This window comes from Camelus bactrianus, chromosome 31 (genome assembly GCF_048773025.1).
Source record: "Camelus bactrianus isolate YW-2024 breed Bactrian camel chromosome 31, ASM4877302v1, whole genome shotgun sequence".
NCBI lineage: Eukaryota > Metazoa > Chordata > Mammalia > Artiodactyla > Camelidae > Camelus > Camelus bactrianus.
In genome coordinates this window covers 12854054-12875434 of record NC_133569.1, presented here as the reverse complement: position 1 = coordinate 12875434, position 21381 = coordinate 12854054, and the positions used below count along the sequence as shown (strand labels likewise).

General features: G+C 38.3%; 1 protein-coding gene across 2 annotated transcripts in view; it reads right to left on the bottom strand.

Annotated features, from left to right (window-relative positions):
- Nucleotides 1–21381, bottom strand: part of GALNTL6 (polypeptide N-acetylgalactosaminyltransferase like 6) — a 790170-nt gene that overhangs the window by 440709 nt on the left and 328080 nt on the right. For both annotated transcript variants that reach the window (XM_074355533.1, XM_074355532.1), the window contains one exon: nucleotides 7920–8086. In XM_074355533.1, the coding sequence (XP_074211634.1) occupies nucleotides 7920–8086 (167 nt within the window). The remainder of the gene's footprint in view (nucleotides 1–7919; nucleotides 8087–21381) is intronic.

Below are 21381 nucleotides of genomic sequence, written 5' to 3'. Positions count from 1 at the left end.
GCTGTCTTCAAGGGAAATAAATGGGGTTTAATCTGCCATAAAATGAATTGCACAGTTTATTCTTCTTGAGGATGTCATGCCTCATGCCATCAGTAAGTGCTAAGTTTTGCTTTGAAAAGAAGCATCTCTTTCTATGCCAAACCCATATTAATTCAACCACGTGGAGTTTTCACCCAGAAAAAGCCACTGGAAAGCCAAACGGTCTTATCTACCACCTGAGGATGGGGGTTGCATTTTTTTTAAAAAGCACTGATTTAAAACATGAACCCTAAATAATTATTCAGTCCAGAGACAGATTTTAAAATGCTTGGTTATTAAAATTAAAATACATAAAAGTATCAGTCAGCCATTAATATCCTATTAAAAAATGACAACTTCATATGCCTCATACCAATATCTAAGAAAAGATTAAAACTGTAAGAGACAGATGCTAGTTAGAAAAAAGTGACAATTAGATGAGATTTATCATTTCTTCAACATGAAAATAATTTGTAAAAACTTGAAAGCAACTAACATAGAAAATATAAATATTTATAATCCCCAAATTGACGACATTTTCTACACGGACATTTTTAAAGTCCTTATAATAGAGCTGAAGTATTTTTATTTATTTCATTCATTTGAGTACACAACATTTTTTAAATGATAAAGGAAAAGAAAGCAATAATACAAATTTTCAGCTGTGAAATGTGCTCTAATGTTCCATGGGACAGCTGGCCACAGCCCAGACGACGCCCCTTCACTCCACACATTTTCCAAGACACTTATTTTTCTGTTCAAAATCCGTTTAGAACTGGCCCATTCTGATACTATAGTCTCAGGTTCTACGTTAGGATACTTCAGAAACAATTTTTATTAGTACTACATAAACACGCCTATTTGTGTGGATGCTTCAGCAAATGTTATTTTTATTAAATTAAATATAAATTGTTCTGAAACTGAACTGAGACAAATACATTTCATCAAATTTGATATATTACTTTGTTTAGAAGACAGAAGGATATAACTCCCAAGGTTCTGAACCTTCCAGGGCCAGTGTTATAGAGGCTAATTCCTGAAACAGCTCATTAAGGGTAAGCCTTACCTTTACAGCATCTCAAGACCTTGTGCAGCAGGGAAGACCCAACCTGGCTCCATAGTAGGTCTGCTCCTTTAGCTCTATCTAGCCCTGGGCTCTGTCTCCTGGGCTCCGTCACACTGGTTCTGCACCTTTTGTAAAAGAACGCTGCCTGGAGCCTGACATATGCAGGAGAGCCCGTTCTCAAGCTCTGACCTTCACGGGTGTAAGACTTTTCTGTTCACATAGAGATAAAAGGTTGCAGAACAGAGAATAACATTGTCTTGATGGAGGCTTATAGGAGCACCATGACCTGCCCCATGGGGACAGCCCAAGAGCAAAGGACTCGACACTAAGACGTTTGTTACAACCAACCACATCCCCTCGCATCTGAGCATAAAAGGAGCCTGAGTTCTGACTGCGGGAAGACAGTTCTCTATGACATTGGTCCCTCATTTTCTCAGCAGGCTGCCTTTCCAGATAAAGTCGCCACTCCTCGCCCCAACACCTGGTCCTGATTTACTGGCCTGCCGTGCGGCGAGCAGAGTGAGTCTGGACTCAGTTAACCACTTTTACAGAACGCGTTTGGACTCAGTTAACACTTTTATCCTAATGTGCAAAATAAGCACCTGCTTAAAAAAGGTTGTTTCTACCAGAACAAATAAAGCGTCTCAGCGGTAACCATGAGGATGGACAGCCTGGCGACTGTGCAGGGCCCGCGGGAACACCCCTGGAGGGCTTACGGCGTCTGCTCTGCAGGCGGAAACGGAGACAACAAATGCTGGTCTAAACATTATGGCGAAAGTCGTATGGCATTTCGTTGCATCGCTTTTGTCAGAGCGGTTCCTTGGTCCACATCATGTGAGGCTGGGGGTTTAGTTTAAAGGCAAGGAGGTGGGGGATCCTGGGAGTGCTCTGCCTTCCGAGACAGATTCTACTCAAAGCACACTCTGCCACTCATGCGTAGTACTCACATTTCATGAATATTAAAAAAAAAAAAAAAAGACTTTTTACGAGTTGATGCTGTGTTTTGTAACTTCCAAAATGTCCTCTGTATGAGTGGTCTTCCTCGTTTTTCTCCGACTTTGAGAGCATATAACTGTTTTACATTCATGCTCACGGCCCTGGGAAACGGTGTCCCTCTATGCTCTGGACTTGCTTTCAGCCGCCAGGGCAAAAATAATTGGTAAAACAGAACAGTTTTACTAAAACTACCCACTTCATCACGACACAGCACAATATACAAATTTATGATCAGAAATCGAACAGCTCTGTTTCACTGCCACAGCCGACGATGGTGAATTCCTAAACAGAAAGGTGTACGGTGGAATTTTATATCATTTTCGTAGTTCCTGCGACTTATTCGTATTTAATATCGCATTTTGATTTTTAAAATGCAAGTATTCTCACAATTTAAAATGTGAAATAATAAAGCTAAACAATTCCAAGAACTGAGTCACTTAGAGTGGGGAGCTCGCAACAAACCTGAGACGTAAGAGCGGCTTGTCTCAGAGTCCCGTGGACCACGATGGGCACCAGCAGCGCAGCGCTTTTGTTGACTCCTGTCTCAGGATCTCAGCAGGCACTTCAGGGTTAGTATTTGATCATATGAAATAGAGGCACACTGCCGTTCTTCACCTATGTTTCAACCTTTTCACACTGATGATCGCTTCCAACTTTGAACAGCTGCAAAGCATGTGCTGACTGCTTGGCCTGCGTATAGCAACCTTCCTTAGCGGCACACCGGACACTATCTGAGTAAAAGTGAGCCTGAAATCCAACAACTCAGGACTCGCCATTACCATGTGTGAAATGACTGGAAGCATTCTCTGTTTTAAAGATATACAGGCACTTTCAACCATGCGAAAGTAAGATTCTTATGGTAACACGGATCTTTAAAGAAATTGTGTGTATTCACATACATATGGTTTCTAAATTTGGCAGGAAAAATGATGAAATAATTTCAAAGAAAAACAGACCTACAAAATACGGGAAGGCACATTTGTAGAACAAAGAAGGAAAATGGGCAAGGGAGGGTGAATAGCCGTGAGCTGACATTAAACACAAAATGCTACGAAATGAGTCATAAGAAGGCAGAGTAAATGACTACAAATTTGTGAAAAGGCCAAAATCTCTCAAAGACGTGCAATGACAAATGCTGCATAAAATAGTGTGCAGGCAATGTTACAGAATTCCCACCTCCAGTTCTCCTTTACAGGTTGACACAGCCGATACCAATGAAATGTCAAATAATAAGAACAAATAGAATAACACGCACAAGAGCAAGATTTTTGAAGTGATGCTTTTTATGCATCTGCCTTCTCACTGACGCTTCAGCCCCCATTCTGAGGCAGGTGACCGTTATTCCGAAACCTTGGTTTGTATAAAAGTTACACCTCGGGTTTGCTGAAGTGGAAACGCTGAGGCATCCGGATGGGGCCTGAGAGTCTGCATTTCTGTTAAGCCTCAGCCCAGTGCTGATGTTTTCAGTCCCGGGACCACATGGTGAGGAGTGAGGGTCTCCGTGTTCTGAGGAAGAGTGAACTAGGTTTCTTTAAAATTGCTGACTTTGCCAGGTTGGTAGGATCAAGTTCAAGTTTCTGATTTTTCCCTCAAACTAGAACATGGCGAATGACAGGTCTTTGTGAAACTCAAAACACTCAGTTAACCTATCTTTCCTGTGCAGGGAGTTTGAAAGAAGCAGGGCGAGAGTGAGTGGGTGTGTGTGTGTGTAAGTGTGTGTGCACACGGGCCCGTGCAGACACCCAGGGCACAGGAGCGCCCCTGCACCTGCGCTGAGGGAAGCCTGCCCCCGGCGCTCCTGCGCGTTCCCTCGGTTTGAACTTGCACTCCTCTAAGCACACAGAGGTCAGGGAGCCGTCGGGTCCAAATACGCCCTGTGTCCGAGGTTAAGTCCCGGCTTAGTTCCACGTTTCCACATTTTCCACGTGGCTGCCGTGAAGGCTGCCTGGAATTGGGAGATAAGCCCAGGATTAGTCCTGCTTTCAAGCCATCATGAGGCCTTGCAAGAGGCCTAGAGTGAAGTCATTAAACGCATTTCTGAGCGCTTCCTGGGAAGAAATACACAGATTCCTTAACTTTGGTCAGTCTCAGAAAGCAAGACATGGCGTTGGCTCTGAAAACTTACCTGCAGGCCGGCACCTTCCTGCTTTAACAGACAGCAGGCTTACGTGCTGAGACCAAAACAACATTCTGCTCACCGAGCTCGCCCCAGGAAGGTGTCTGCACCGAGAAGGGCTTGGATCAGGTGTTCACTTTTTTTTTTTTTTAAGCGTTTTGATAACTGGGTCAATGGGCTCAATTCAAGCAGATTTTTAAAACTCATTTTGTAATATTTATACTTCTTGTATCATCCTAAAAGTCTTTAGCATTTTTTCTCTATTGTTATGAAACCAGTAGTACAGAACTCACCCATCACTGGCACGAGCACATTTTTGGAGCTGTGGGCCCCGAGTGATACAGCACGCGTGCTGTTAGCATGGCTAACGCGTTGGCTTTCCCTTTTTTTTCTCCCCCACGTGAAATTATTCTATTGACCTAGAGGACATAAACTATAAAGCAATAATATTTGATTAAGTCCTGTCCCAGTTTTATTGCCTTTAGCCAAAGGACATTAAGAATATTCAGAAGTGCTGTGTGCAAAGGTGTTAAAAAACATACAGACTTGCAGCTGGAATATATTTCTGAAAATAAGTCTGAAGTGTAACATTTCAGAAATAATTTCCTAAAGGAGGCCAAAAAAATCCCCTATGTTTTCTTGTAGTTTAAAATTGGTCTAGGCTACTTAGCTTGATTTTTTTAAGAATTAGTGAAAAAGACTCTACATGTTACAGGCTTCTGATTTCTGGGTTGCCAAAAAAAAAAAAAATAGTATAAAGTATCCTGGGCTTCTAACAGCACAGCTACACATAATATCTGCCTTAAAGGAGAGAAAATTTCTTTGTCTAAGGGGCCCTGGAAATAAGACATGGAATATCTTCCTGCTCGTGGAAGAGTAACAACAGTCCTGAAAGGAACTGTGATCAACACTCCTGTGAGGCCACTCATATAATTTAGGGAGGGAACATGCTCCATGTATCCTCCTTTCGATAAAACTCTAGAATTTAATTTTTCTTCAATATCTGTATAAACTACCTGCTTCTTGGTAAAATTGGTGGGTTTTTTTTTTTTAATATTAATGCAGTCCTAATTTTTCCAGCATGCCACAGATGGATAAATGGATGGATGGATAGACAGATAGAAAGAAAGAAAGGAAGGAGAAAAGAAGAAGGAAGGAAGGAAGACAGATTCCTAAGAACTAGATTTGGTTCCACTGAGAGGGCCTCCTCCCAGAAGCACGGAGACTCCTGATGCCGTGGTCCAGGACAGCACTTGGTGAGGGGCGGTCGGGGGTTAGAGCAGTCACCTCCTGTGAAGCACAGCTCCTGTAGCGCTCCTCCCACAACCTCTCCCAGCGGAGGTATCCCTCAGAAAACTAAGGAATTACTGATCCCCAGTTTGATAAGCAGTCTGAGAGGCGAACTGACCCAGTGTCACACAGTTAACAGCGGGTGTTGGGATTCTAACCTGCGTGTGTCCCATGGACTCTCTACATCCCCCACAATTCAGAAAGCAGAAGTGATGCTTTCAGGTTCACCTAAACCCTAATATTTCATCAGGTGAGACTGTGTGATCTGAAACAAAATTTGCAAGAAGGGCCTTCCCTATTCCGTGCAACTTCAGAGTTAACAATATAGTCTAAAAGATTACGCAAGTATTTTTAGCACATATTTCTTTCAAACCTTACTGTTCCACATGTTGGCAGGTTAGTAAAATGAAATGCAATGTTCAAAAAAATTTCCCTTTTGAAAGTTGAATGATCATAAAATGCTATTTTCCACTTGACAGTTCATAGGAACAGAATACTTAAATGAAAGATTCACGAAAGCATTAAAATAATGATTATCCGTAAGAATGTCCAATAGGAAACTTAAAAATCACCATCACTCTCCCAACTAGTCCTTCCTCTGCTGTTTCACCTCACGAACACCAATGACACCAATCATCTTCCGGAACACACGTCCTTCCCGGGCAACATCATACGCAGAAGGGACAGTCCCATCGAAGCTGCTACCACATAGAAGATGGCAATGATTTGAAGTCAAGACAAATTCAGATGCCACGATTTTTACCCTTTAGAGACTTTCCATTGAAAACACCGTTAAGAAATATTCAGCAAAACGTGCTCTACAAACCACAATTTCTACCACCAAGTGTTTCCTACTGTATTCCCCCCAGGGAAGAATTCTGCTGTAGTCAATAGTCTACCAAGACGAAGTTCATTACGCAGAAAATCCTCCACCGAGACACTGCCTTATTTCTCCTGGTACCAGCTGACCAAAACCAGGTCACTGATTTGGTGGTACGCAGCCCCCAGATCTTCCTTCCCTTTTTCACTCTCTTACTTAAAAGCAAAGTTTTAGCTTTAACACACGAGATGACTGTTTTTAGCCTTAGGTATTAACGACGACTTTGAGACAAGGAGCCTCCATGAAAATAAAAAAGAAACCAATGGGTTATTTAAATTAATTTCAAAGAATAAACTTAATTATAGGTACTTATTAGATACCTATTCAGATATTTACTGAATGCGTATCTCCCCAAGCAATGCAAGGCGAACACTGCTTTGAAATCCACCTGAAGTACCAAGTTGGCAGTTTGCTATTTCAATAGAATGACGTTTGACTACCTGCTTTTTGTCATACGAACTTCAACACATATAAAGAGTCGGCCAAGCCAGAATCAGTATTTGAAGTGAATCACTCCAGACTAGAACTGTTCAAGGAACCTGAAAACTAACACACCAAGCAGTTTCACTTTTACAGAACTTTTGAGTACCGTGAAGAAAATGACATTTTTGTTGCAGATGAAATTTCCAAAACCCTGGTTAACCTATAGGACCTCCAGACACATTCTCCTGTAAGACGTGAGAGTCACATGGCCATGGTTTATGGCCACCCTCTCCTACACGCATGCAGTAGAGTTAAGCAAACTCCTTCATGCAACGGACCAGAAGGCAGAAGATCACATTCTAAGCAGATGATCATCTTTAGAAAAGGTTTCCCCTTTCCACTCACACCAGCAAAGAAAGGAGGATTTTTACTTTCCCTGTGGTATTAACAATCCCCACATTTAGAACGAATACCAATTATCAAGTCTTACTCTCAGGAAACTTTGTATAATCTTTTCCCCCAGGTTTATAAACCCAAATGCATTCATCAGAATAGTAACAACCTTAAAACTGACACCAAATTTTCTAAAAACACTGTTACTCCAGGCGTCTTCATTGTTGTTACTGTTCAGATGCAATAAAACCGCAATAATTGCCAAGTGAAAATATTCATTTGCGTTACTTATAATTTCTAGTATTTATGAAGTAACCCAAACACAGCCTGGGGAATGCATCATACTGGTAAATAGCAGAGCATACGCTTTGCAGAAGTGGGAACAGATTTTACAGTTCTGCTGGAATAGTTCACCATTCACACGTACTCACCGTAACATATTTTACAGTGTTCATTCTGAAACTGAAAGGAAAAGCGCCAACACCTGTCTAATTTGCAGCAGAAATGTGACACGCATTTCTAATAGGACCCCAAATGACACCAACAACTTCTCACTCAACCTCCTTTGCATTTGGCCAAACTTTTATGCAATCACAACAAAGACAGAACTTCATAACCACCTCTGAGACAGAACCAGAATGAAACCATCACGACCATCACCTGCCTTTCTCACAAAGCCCGGAACGATTACGTAGGAGGCGACAGAATCACATAAAACATTAGGAACCACCTCTTACCTCTGTCACTGAAGTCGTCCACCAGGATGACTTCCGCTACCAGACTCTCCGGGGTCCGGTTGATGATGCTGTGAATGGTCCGCAGGAGCGACGTCCAGCCCTCGTTGTGGAAGGGGATGATAATGCTGGTGTTCGGCAGCCTTTCCAGGTACATCTTGTGCTTACAGCTGCAGGTGGCAGAGGAGGGAGGAGCTCAGTAAGACGCGAGACGGCAGCGCAGCGCACATGCTGACTCACTGTGTCATCAGACAACTGTGAACATTAGACTTTGCCTGGGACGCTTCCCGCCAGTGCTTCTCCCTCATCACAGGGACCCTTCCTGTTCACGGAATTCAGTAACGGTCCCCCTTCACGTGCACTCTTTTTTTTTTTTAACCTTTTTAATTTAATTAATTAATTGATTGATTTAATTTTTAAACTTTTTTTAATTGAGTTATAGTCATTTTACAATGTGTTAAATTCCAGGGTAGAGCACAATTTTTCAGTTATTCATGAACATACATACATTCATTGTCACATTCTCTTTCACTGTGAGCCACCACAAGATCCTGTGTATATTTCCCTGTGCTACACAATACAATATTGTTTACCTATTCTACTTTTTGAAATCCCAGTCTGTCCCTTCCCACCCCCCGGCCCCCTGGCAACCACAAGTTTGCATTCTATGTCTATGAGTCTGCACATGCACTCTTCATTTAATAATTATCCTCTTTTCTGTCAGTGGCTCAAAGACAAGCAGTGCATCAAAATGTTGTGCTCTTGTTAACACATATACCCTCCCATCATTATCTGAGAGTAACAAGGATAAATTGTCAGTATTAACATCATTTCCACTGAGCACACCATTCATGTTTAGATGGGTTTTCTGGAAAGTTTTGGAAATTTAACTTCTGTAATATGCAAGTCTAATTAGTCAGTTTTGGCTGTGGTATATTTCAATGGCTGGGCAGCATTTAAGGCTCTCGGGAAAAAAAAAAAAAAGAGTGTCAAAGGGAAATAAGTGATAATTTAAGCTTAAAGAGTCATCTACGGATGCAACCACATGGTAAGATTACATTCAGATCCAAATTAAGACACAATCACATTCCTAATGGAAACTATCTATGAAAAGGAATCTCACAGCACTCTTCGCGTTGTGAAACAACCTGAGCGTCAAACAGGAAGCAGGTTTTAATGTCTGGTGTAGTTAAAAGCAATTTAATATCTGTCATGGCTACTCTTTAAATGTTTGTAATTCATTTAATTAACTTACAAGCCAGATCAGGGCAGAAACCTGGTCTCAAATCTGACTTAATTCTTAGCCCTGGTCATAGTTGCCTGAACTTTATTAAGGAAAATGAATGAATTCATTTAAGTTTGTGAAATCTTTGAGTTACACCAAAACCAAAATAGGATAAAACTTCAGTCAATTATTAAAATTTAGTAATTTTCCTGATATGGAGAACCTGAAAACAAAAAAGAGTAGAAATCTGGAAACAGAGTGGTTTCTGTTTAAATGCAGGAATAGCTAATACTTCATCTTTTGTCAGGACACTGGCTACTGTTTAAGTCTCGAAGAGGAAATGAACCACGGGGTGAATTTGAATTATGCAGAGATTCTACCAAGATGTATAGACATGTACCAGAATATTCAAAACATTACTTAAAAAATATATATATTTTTTAGTCAATTATTTCATCACTTCATCTTACTATGATCTCAATAGGATATCTTAAATATTGCCACAGATCTAAAACAAGAGATCCTTCCTGCCTTATAACTTCAGAAAATAGGATATAATGTAATTAAAGCCAAAAATTTAACTATCCTGGAAGAGAAAATAAGATGAAATATTTTAGAGAAATAATTTAAATATACAGATACAGACATTTCTTTTTTATCCTGTTGCCTTATTACCCATTATTTAATCGCAGATTTTAGTGTTTGTAACAATATTTATCAAACAAGTAAATATGGATGTTTTCAAAAACAATGAAAAGACTTGGAAAAAATCATCAAAATGGTACCATGAAATGGGCATAAAAATAGTAGAAAAAATATGAAGTTCCTTTTAGGATCATGTAAAATGATTTTAAAAAGCAACATATGAATCAGATCTGTTAGTGACTTCCAAGAGAGTGCAGTGAGGTGGCTGCTTTCATGTATAAGGAACAAATCTGGGAAAAAGTGCTGAGTCACGTGGCACACCTCATCAGAATTATGTAAGCCACCCACTCTCCAAGGCAAAGCCAAAGGCCCGAGATTACTCTGCCTTCGCATATTCAGGGTAATTGCACCTACTTGTGCAGAACATCACACCTGGCAATGCTCTGGGAATGTAATTGGTATTCCCAAGAAGGCAAATTATTTTTTAAACATTAACAGGAGACACTGTCCATATGACTTCCTTGTTAATTAAATCAGAGTTGCATTCGGAGTAATACACTATCAGCAATCAATAGGCTTATGGCTTTAAAGAGATGTTTAACAACTGTATACAATCCATTCAGAAAAAAAGGCAGACATAAGAGGATGCAAGACAGATTATACGCAAAAAAAAAAAAAAAAAGGTTTTCCTCTGTAAAAATGTTTTCAGAAATTCTCTGTCAGCTCAAATGAATACCACACATGGGATGTGGAGGTACCCCTTCTGTTCACTCATGTTCTCAAGAACACGGAGCAACAATGTCCAGCCTTCACGATGGGAGGGGACGATGAGCTGGTGTTTGGCAGCCTGAGGGCTTACTGGGGCTTACTCTAAGCCAGGATCCAAAGGGGAACTAAAGCAACCAGCAAACCCTAGTCTCTAAAATGTTTACAGTGTAATAGGAGATGCGAAACGGTCAAGATCAGGCCTATTTTTGTGTGTACCGTGGATTTTATTTATATTTACAGTGTGCATGCTGTACATATGAAAATAGCCTTAATCTAATCAGTAGGCTATTAGCAGTAAGGTTACCAGTTTCTACATAAATGTCTGCAAATTATTTTTTTCTATTAGAACATACTGAAAACTCACTCATATCCTGTGCTTACAATTACTTCTCAAATGTTGAAAAATCACACTCTATAGATCAGACTCTCACCTCTGCCACTTCCTACCTGTGTGACCACGGGCAAGTTATTTAACATCTCAAAGACGAGTTTGCTCATGCGGAGTGCTGCAGAAGCAAAAAAAAATATACACCTTCTTCATAGCGTGTTACTGAGAATCAAAATAAACAACCCCGGCAAAGCACTCAATATGGTTTTATATCTGAAAACGGCAAGGGTGTGGTGAATATTCTCATTATCACTGCTGCCATGATTGTTGGCTTTTTAACTGTTCTTGTTTTACCTGTCAAGACTTCCACGGAAGGAGACAGGAGACTAGGAGAGACAGGAACTGCATGAGAGAAAGTGAGAGACACTATGCTACGAGGATGAATGCGTTACGGTTTCTTCCCTTAAGGATTCACAGACCAGTGGACAGATAGATAAAATGATTAGACTCAAATGAGACAAGTGACAAAAAAGATGGCTCGCAGGCGATGCAGAGCCCAAAGGAAGGATGCCTGAGTGTGTCTGAAAGAATGAGGGATGTCTTCACGGATGAGTCGGGATGCTGAGGACAGATCACGCTGGATCTTGAAAGCGATGCTGAGGGATCTGAGCATTAGCATGCAGTCAACGCGAAGCACGTCGCATGGCGTTCGCGAGGAGGACGACAGGACCGTGCTGCCAGGCTCCTCTGGCACCCGGGCAGACGGCGCACTGAAGACGGCAAGGGCTAACGGAAGAAAGACTCGAGATTGTGACACTTCGGGCAAGAAATAATGGGGATGCTGATCGGAGGATTTCTAGTCTAAGAAAAACCAGACTCTTTGCGATAGTGCTTGAGCGGATTAAATTTTATTAGTCACTCTAGCACTTAACCTGTGCCAAAGAAAACCGAATTTGCTCCCGAGGTCAGCCACTGGATGGGCCACGTTGTGGCCCAGATGACGGCTCCTCAGTGTTGAGGCTCATCCCGGCTTTATGAAGAACCTGCAACCTGTGTGTTTTAGATTTAATCTCAAGTCAGGATGAGAATGGGAAATCCGTGAACCAGGAAGGCAGTGGGACAAGGCAGTACGGAACTCTACTGAAGAAATAAGTAAAATAAAGTCAAACACAATTTATATGTTTACGCTTACAATTATGTAGCGAATTTATAGCGAGAAAACAGGGAGAAATTAAAACATCTGTTGCATGGAGATTATACAAATGTGAATGAAAGTCCCTCTAATTATTGTATTTCATACTGCTGTATTATTTAAAAATTATTATTTGCATAAAACTCAGAGTTTAGGAATGGCTCAGAGATGAAGACATCTCTGTTAGGTAACAATTTATCTAGATGGATGGGAAAAAAACATTATTTAAATTTTAAATGCACTGAAGAGACAAAAGAAATAGTTCAAATTCTTAAAAAGCTATTTGAGAGAAATGACAAATCATGAAGGCATTTTAAAAGCTGACCCCAAAACACCCCACAAATTAGTCTGTAAACATTCTGCTAAACGACTCACAGTAATAAAAATAAACTTCAAAAGAAAATTTCTCCTACTCTTATGCTTCCCCAACATAGAATACACACACATTTTCTGACATTCTCTGTTGACGTTAACTGAACAGAGATTTAAAAATACATTTTGCTTAACAGCATTGTTCATTTTAAACATAATTAACTGTCATTCCTTTCATAGATACATTAATTTATTTTTATAATTTCATTAATTTAACAAAAAATAAGTAGTTCTTTCAATAAAAGGAATAGGTCACATTTTTTAAAATTAGAGATATATGAAATGAGTACCAGACTTAATAGTGCTTTTTTTTTTGTCTAAAAAGAGATTTTTATTGTTTATCCAATAATACTGGCCTTTATATCTTGAGCATTTAAGTAAACTTGCATTTAAACTTCTTAAGACCTTCATTTTTTCCCTACCATCACCTAAACATTCTTTCTCACTGCCTAAGGCTGAATATTTAGTCTTGGGCACAGTGCGAAAACCCACATTTTAAAAATTCAAACTCACGGATTGCAAATGTGAGTCGAATGTTTGAATGGAAGTATTTGCATATTTTAATCCTTAGGTCATTCTGTTAGCTTATCTAAATTATGGCTTTATTTTTTATTTCATTGGATTTTTTTCTATCCATTTGTATTAAATAGATCAGTCAGGAGGTTACGTTATGCTCACAAATGACCCGCATCCCAGTGGCTAAAACAGCAAGCATTCCCTTTGTTGCTTCTTCTGCGAGTTCATCCCTGGGTGGCAGGAGGGTCTCTGACTGTCGTTACTGGGAACAGCCCACGTTTTGACCACTGTCAACACGGGGCCAGAGGTCAGTGATAACAGTGATGGGTCTCTAGCTGGGAATTAAATGGTCTGTCTCTACAATGACACAGTCCTTTCTGCTTACAAATCATTGGTCAGAACTAGTCACAGAGCACAAGGGCCCAGGAAGTGAAATCCCATAAGGTACATATGAAATATAACCAGAAATATTTGGCGGACAACACACATGAACGTGGGCATCCCCAGGCTTCTGCTTTCTTTCAAATGAAAAACGAAGAAGAAAAAAAAAGAAACTGCCTGTTACTATATTATATGGAAACATTAAAGAGATTCAGTTTCTTCACAGACCAAAAAAAAAAAAAACAAAAACAAAACCTAAGAACACATAATGAAGCTCTCCCATCTACAGAAGCATGGTGGCAACCACATTTTTAGGGTGCAACCACACTTAAGGCAGCATCTAGCCCCCCATTTAATTCAAAATTGAGACCCTTAGAGTTTTAGAGAGTTAAACAAAAACTATTTTACAATCAAGTTGGCCAAACAGCGCACTGGATGAAGAGGTGATGCAGTGATGGAGGACTATTCCTGACCTCGAGAGCTTACAGTTTTTTGAGAGGTATTTATAACTCACACAGCTGGGTAACACAGAGCAAAGAATTGGAATCCAACATTCTTCAGTTCTGATTACATAATTTTTTTGTGAATGTCATTCTATCATTGGCCTTTTAGGGCATTTTTATATTAATCCAGTCAATTAAATTATATAAATAGCATGATTTTTAAAGTGAGGTGGGCAATTATTTTATTAGATCAAATATGTCTGTGAAATGTGTAATCTATCGTTCATAAATACTTTTGGAAACAAACCATTTAATAATATGTATGAATAAACAATTGTAACAAAAATTATGATAAATTATCCTTCGAATACAGATGCCTGAGTGGACCTGGACCACTGACCCACTGGACCATCTGGATCCCCAGAGTCCACTATTACTGGAATGAAAGAGACACTGTGCCAACTATATCTAACATTCCTTTATTAGCTTTGTATATTTTATATTGAGTTTTGCTATTTCTATCTGCTATTATTTCCAGCTAACATTATCACTGGGGTTTCCTCTTTTAACCAAGATGGGGTAACAGGGAACATGTCTACCCTTCCACTTGACCAACTAAACAGCTAGATTAAAAATAGGAAACAACAGATTTCAAGATATTGGCAAAAACATATTGAGAGAGAGGTCCTTAAAAACAGGAAACAAGTTCCCCCCTGCTTATATATTCTAGCCTGAAATGATGAAGTTAGGAGGAGCACAGGTGGATCGAAGTGATCTCCCTACATCGTAGAAACGGAGCGAAGGGCCTGGGGTTCCCGAGGCAGATGGGCTTGTAGGATGGAGAACTCCCAAGAGGAGAGTCGTACGGCAAGAAAACCCAGGAGAACTTCAGAGTCTTCAGCTGAGTACCGGTCTGTACATGTGTGTGAAGACACGACCCTAACCTGAGGAACGAACTACCAGAGCGGTTTAGAGGGATCAACACCTGCAGCTCATACAGGACATGAAATAATTCTTATTCTCACCAGGGGTAATGAGAAAATTCACATCTCATGGAAAACTGGGTAGAGTATTGGGAAAAGGGTAAGAACGGTTTTGGGGTCAGCGGGATGGAGAATCAGCCCTGGACTAAATACAGTTCTGGTTCAACTTAAGGGTTCAAAGCAATGCTTCACAGTATCATGCTGTTTCCAGCTAATTTTACTATATCCAAGAAAAAACAGCTCAATTGTACTTATAGGAATATCAAAATAATTTGCACCTTAAAAAGTAAAATCCAAATGTCCGATAACCAGTAAAAACTGCAAACCACTCCAAGAAGCATTGAAACATGATCCCAAAATGAAGCAGAAAAATCATTTCAGTGAAATTGACACAGAAATGACACAGAGGACAGAATAGGCAATGATATTAAAATAGTTACTACAGCTGTTTTCCAGATGTTCGTTCCCAAAGCTAAAGGAACACTTGAACATGTTCAAAGACACATAAGATATTACAAAATACCCACATCTAACTTCTGGAGATTAAAACTAGAGTATCTGACATGAAAAATACATCGGATAAAATTTAAGGCAGATTAGACATTGCAGGAAGAAAAAGATCAGTAAACTTGAAGACATGAAAATAAAATTGTCCAAAATTAACAAAAAAAGAAGGAAAAAAATTCTGATCATCAGATAAAAAGGGTATCAGTAGGGGGACAACTTCAAGAGCCCTAATGTGTGTGTAATTAAAGCATCGAAGAGAGACGACAAGGAAGATATGAAAAGTATTTGAAGATACATATGAACGTTTTCAAGATTTAACGAAAATGTGAAGTACAAAGTTTCAAAATGGTCAATGAACTGTGAGCATGAGAAACAGGAAGAAAACTCCATTCATGCCTGCCATAATTCAATTGTTAAAATCAGGGATAAGGAGACAATCTCAAAAGCAACCACAAAAAAAAAAAAAAAAAAAAAAACCATAAGTCTGGGGGAAAGCAGATAAGAATGACAGCCAACTTTTCGTTGAAAACAATGCAAGAGAGTAAGGTAGAGAGGCAACATTTTTAAGTACAGAAAAGAAAAATTCAAGAAAAAAAAAGAGAAAAAAATCAACCCAGTTTTCTTTAATCAGTAAAAATAGATTTAAAAACCAAGGTAAAATGAAATATTTTTCAGAGATACAAAGACTGAATGAACTCATTCAACAGGGAACCTACCCTAAAAGAAACGTTACAGGAAGTTCTTCAGAAAAACTATACTAAATGGAAGCCTATATCTAGGCAAAAAAATTAAGAGCAACATAAAATATAATTGTGTAGACAAATGATACAATAACTATTTTATTTCAATTAAATCATTTAAATTGATCTTTGATAATTGATTAGTTTAAAGTAAAAATACTAACAACATATTTTGACAGATATAACATAAGTAGAAACAAAATATATGGCAACTACAGAGTAAAGGCCAGAAGTGGAGAAACAGGTGTACACTGCTATATGGTTCTTATACTACAAATGAAATCATATAATGTCACTTAAAGGTAGACCATAATAAGTGATGTTATAGTCCATCAGCATTAAAGCAACCACTAAAATAAACACAACATACATTAAAGTAAAATAACATACCTGCTATGCCCTCCCCCCAAAAGATTAAATGGAATGACTAAATATGTAATTAATACAAAGAAAGTTAGAAACAGAGGGAAGAGAGAATAAGACTAAATGGTACAAACAGAAAAGTAATAGTAATGTGGTGTATCTGAGCAAACCATATCAATAACTGTAGTGAATATAAATGAGCTAAACACACACATACAAGGCAGAGATTGTCAGATTGCTGTCTGCTGCCTTCAACAAACTCATTCTTAATATAAAGATGCAAATGAATTCAAAAGCAAATGTACAGAAGATATATACCATGCTGACACTAATGAGAAGAAAGCAAAAGTGGCTTTAATAGTAGCCAGTAAAATAGATTTCAAAGCAAAGAAAATTATCAAGATGTAAAAGTTTATTTTTTGATAAAAGGTCAGTTTATCTAAAGGACATAGCAATCCAAATATTTATGTACCTAATAATAGAGCTTCTAAATATATAAAGCAAAAGTTGAGAGAACTGCAAGGGAATATACCTAATCCCCTAATTACAAGGAATTTACTCTTTGGTTTTATTTTGCTCTTCTTTCCAGTTCTTCAGGTGAAAGCTTAGATTACCAATTTAAGGACTTTTTTCTTTCCTTTCACAAGCATTCAATTATAGAAGATTAGAATGATTTCATTCTAAGTACTGCTTTAAATATGTCATAATTTAAAAAATATTTTTATTTTAAATATTTTCTAATTTCCCTTGAAACTTCCATTTTGACATACTGATTGCTTAAAATGTTTTTAATTACCAATTGCATGGATATTACCCTGATGTCTTCCTGTCATTTTTAATTCAATTTTATTATGATCAGAGAATGTACTTCATAAGATTTCAATCTTTTAAAATTTGTAGTCTTTGTTTTATGACCCAGGATATGGTCTGACTTGATGAGTGTTTCATACACACTTGAGAAGAAGATATATTCTGCTGTTATGGAGTTGAGTATTTTCTGTTTTATTTTTCGTTTCCCCTTTCCTGCATTCTTTGGGCTATTATTGTTTGACCTCATGACTACAGAACAAAAAAAAAGTTCTTTCGTACCTTTTGATATACAAGTGCCAGTTTTCAGCACCGTGGACAGACCTCAAATGAATTACTTGTGTACCTAATTTATTGCCTTTCAGACTATCAAAAACCTTGTAAAATGGCTTTACTGATAGATGCTAATTGAGGTAGCTGAACTCTGTGAAGTCTGTTTTAAAGAGATTTCCTAAACCAGATTATCAGAAGAGTGATTATTATTATAGTTAGTGAACCACATTTTTTTTAACCTTATCAAAGGAAACATTCAGACTCAGAAAGGAGAGGAAATTTCATTTTCTTTTACCTTTTTGTCATTGTATGATTCCTTGCAAAGCCATTGTGGTTCAGCTAAAGTTCTCTCTGTTTCATTCTCAATAGCAGAATAAAATGTCAACTTGGCATCTGGCTACTGACAACCAGACTATACAGCAATCTGTATAAGTCATTTCCAAGCACCAATTTACATGGTAATTGTTTTAATGTCAGCTTATTCAATTTTCAGTGGCTGGTTTTAGTCACACTGTTTCTCTGTTCTAATCTTGCCATGTCAGTTGGGTTTGATAAAGCAGTGATAACTGGTAATGTATTTGCCTTTGACAGGCTTGAGAAATTAGTTTGGACTGCTGACTAAATGTGTGTTTGGCGGCAGGGGAGCGTGATCACTATTTATGTCTTTGGGAATTTATTTTGTAAAATAGTACTTGATATAGTAATATGATGAACAATTTAATATGATATTTTATTTCTGTACTAAGGAACAAAAAGAGTGTTTTTTGTTTATGCAGCACTGGGGCCGAAACCTAGTGAACAAAAAAGGGAGGGCAAAAGTAGAGGCCAGAGATGGGAGGGGATCCAGACATTGTGGTTGGTGCTGGTGTTTTCAGAACAATAGGGAATCTTGTAAGTGATTTAAGACAAATGGGGGTTCTACTGATCTGCCCTAGTTCTTGAGGCTCATTAAAGCTCACTCTGCTGAATGGATTGCACAGGAGCAGGAAGGAGTGTGTGGAGTACAGTCAGGAGGTTATTCAAGGATTCCATTCAAGAGATGATGGTGGATGCAGTTGAGTTCAAGGGAAGTGATGCTTTCGAGACAAATTTTGGTGTTACATCTTGGAGAAGGAGTTAATAGGCCGTGGTGGATGAGGTCAGCAAAGAGGGAGTAAATAAAAAGAAGAAATTGGGGCCAGTACTGAGCATCAATGAACTATACAATATCTAGTCATCAGATGAAAAGGGTCTGTTTGAAGAGACTGAAAGGCACTGGGACTTAAACATAAGACAAGTCACTTTATAAACCTCCTAGAAGAAAGCATAGGCAAAACATTATCCAACATAAATCTCAGCAATGTTCTAGGGCAGTCTACCCAGGCAATAGAAATAAAAGCAAAAATAAACAAATGGGACCTAATTAAACTTTTAAGTTTTTGCACAGCAAAGGAAACCAAAAGCAAAGCAAAAAGACAACCTACGAAATGGGAGAAAATATTTGCAAAAGATGAGACTACAAAGGGCTTAATTTCCAGAATATATAAACAGCTCATACAAATAAAACAACAAACAACCCAATCCAAAAATAGGCAGAAGACCTAAACAAGCAATTTTCTAAAGAAGACATACAAATGGCCAATAGGCACATGAAAAAAATGCTCAATATTGCTAATTATCAGAGAAATGCAAATCAAAACTATAAGGAGATATCACCTCACACCAGTAGAACGGCCATCATTCAAAAGGCCACAACGTTATGCTGGAGAGGCTGTGGAGGAAAGGGAACCCTCCTACACTGTTGGTGGGAAGGTAGTTTTTGGTGCAGCCATTAGGGAAAACAGTAAGGAGATTCCTCAAAAAACTAAAAATAGATAGACTTACCTTATGACCCAGGAATCCCGCTCCTGGGCATATATCCAGAGGGAACCTTAATTCAAAAAGATACATGCACCCTAATGTTCATAGCAACACTATTTATAATAGCCAAGACATGGAAACAACGTAAATGCCCATCGACAGATGACTAGATAAAGAAGAGGTGGTATATTTATACAATGGAATACTACTCAGCCATAAAAAAGAATAAAATAATGCCTTTTGCAGCAACATGGATGAACCTGGAGTAAGCCAGAAAGAGAAAGGAAAATACCACATGTTATCACTTACACGTGGAATCTAAAAAAGAAAAAAGAAAGAAATACAAATGAACTTATTTACAAAACAGAAACAGACTCACAGACACAGAAAACAAATTTATGGTTACCAGGTGGAAAGGGGGGTGGGAAGAGATAAATTGGGAGTTTGATATTTGCAGATACTAACTAATATAGATAAAATAGATAAACAAGTTTATACTATATAGCACAGGAAAGCACATTCAGTATCTTGTAGTAACTTATGGTGAAAAAGAATATGAAAATAAATATATGTATGTATATGTATGACTGAAGCATCATGCTGTCCACCAGAAATCGACACATGGTAAACTGACTATACCTCAATAAAAAAGAAATATGTGTATGTATGTATGTGTGTATATATATATATACACACATATCCAAAAAAAAAAATAAAAAGAAAGGCAATGGGAGAAAACATAAGCATGTTTCCATTCCTTGAAACAGACAAGAATGCTTCAAAATGAGAGGAGGGCCAAAGTGTCAAATTGTGCTGGAAGGTTTCTCAACACAAAGACTGTAAAATACACTGGATTTGGTCAACATGGAAGTCATTACGGACTTTGGCAAGAAAAATGTTGATGGCGCTGTAGTGACTGGAGTTAAATTAGGACTCTGAAGAGTGGATGGGAGTTGAGGAATCAATCTCTACCTAGAGTTGGTGCTGATAACTGGAGGAAAATGAAGGTCAAAGGGGTAATTTTACAGATCCGGAAGTACTGATGTTTTTATCACTGTGTGATTAAATTTAAGCCAGAAAAATGAACAAAATACTTTTCAAAATTAAAAACTAAATTCTCTACTTCTGCAGAGAATGTAAACATTATTTCCACAGCAGGAGTTCCAGATTTCTAAGGGAATTTTATTAGAAAATAAGCAAGTGTTTACGTTACTGAAATACTTAACTCTCATGCAAAAAATAATAGGTACTTAATCACTGCACACCAGTTACAGAACCTTAGAGATTACTATTTATTACATTGACTCAGATGATAAGGTCCATCAGGATAATTAATTGCTTGATTTAGTGAAAACAAAGAAGTGAAATAACATTATTTGACCAGGAGATAACTAAGAGTGACTTATATTTTTTCAAAAACAGGTTTACTGAGAAATGATTCACATCCAACTCATTTACTGTACCAGCTAAAGTGTGAGATTCATTGATTTTTAGTTTATTCACAGAAATGTACAACCACCAGCACAACAAATTTTAGAATATATTCACCAACTTAAAAAGAAATCTCACACCCTTAGTTATAACTCCCCTGTTCGCTGTCCACTCACAGCCCTAGAGTAACCACTCTCTACTTTCTGTGTCTCAGTTTCCTATTCTGAACATTTATATGAATACAATCATATATTATGTAGATTTTTGGATCTACCTTTTTTTTATTTAATATAATGTTTTCAAGCTTAATCCAAGATACAGCCTTTATAAGTATTTTATTCCTTTTTATGACTGAACAACATTCTGTTACATGAATACACTACATTTTGTTTATCCACCACTCATTGCTGGACATTTGGGTTGCTTCCACCTTTTGGCTATTATGAATAACACTGCTGTGAACGTTCACGTATACGTTTTGTGCAGACGTACGTTTTCACTTCTCTTGGGTGTATTCCTAAAAGTAGTAATGCTGGGTCACGTGGTAACTGTGCTCATTTGAGGAACTGCTGGAGTATTTTCAAAGCACTGACACCACGTGACATCCCCACTAGCAGCCTAGGAGGGTTCCAATTTCTCCACATCCTCACCG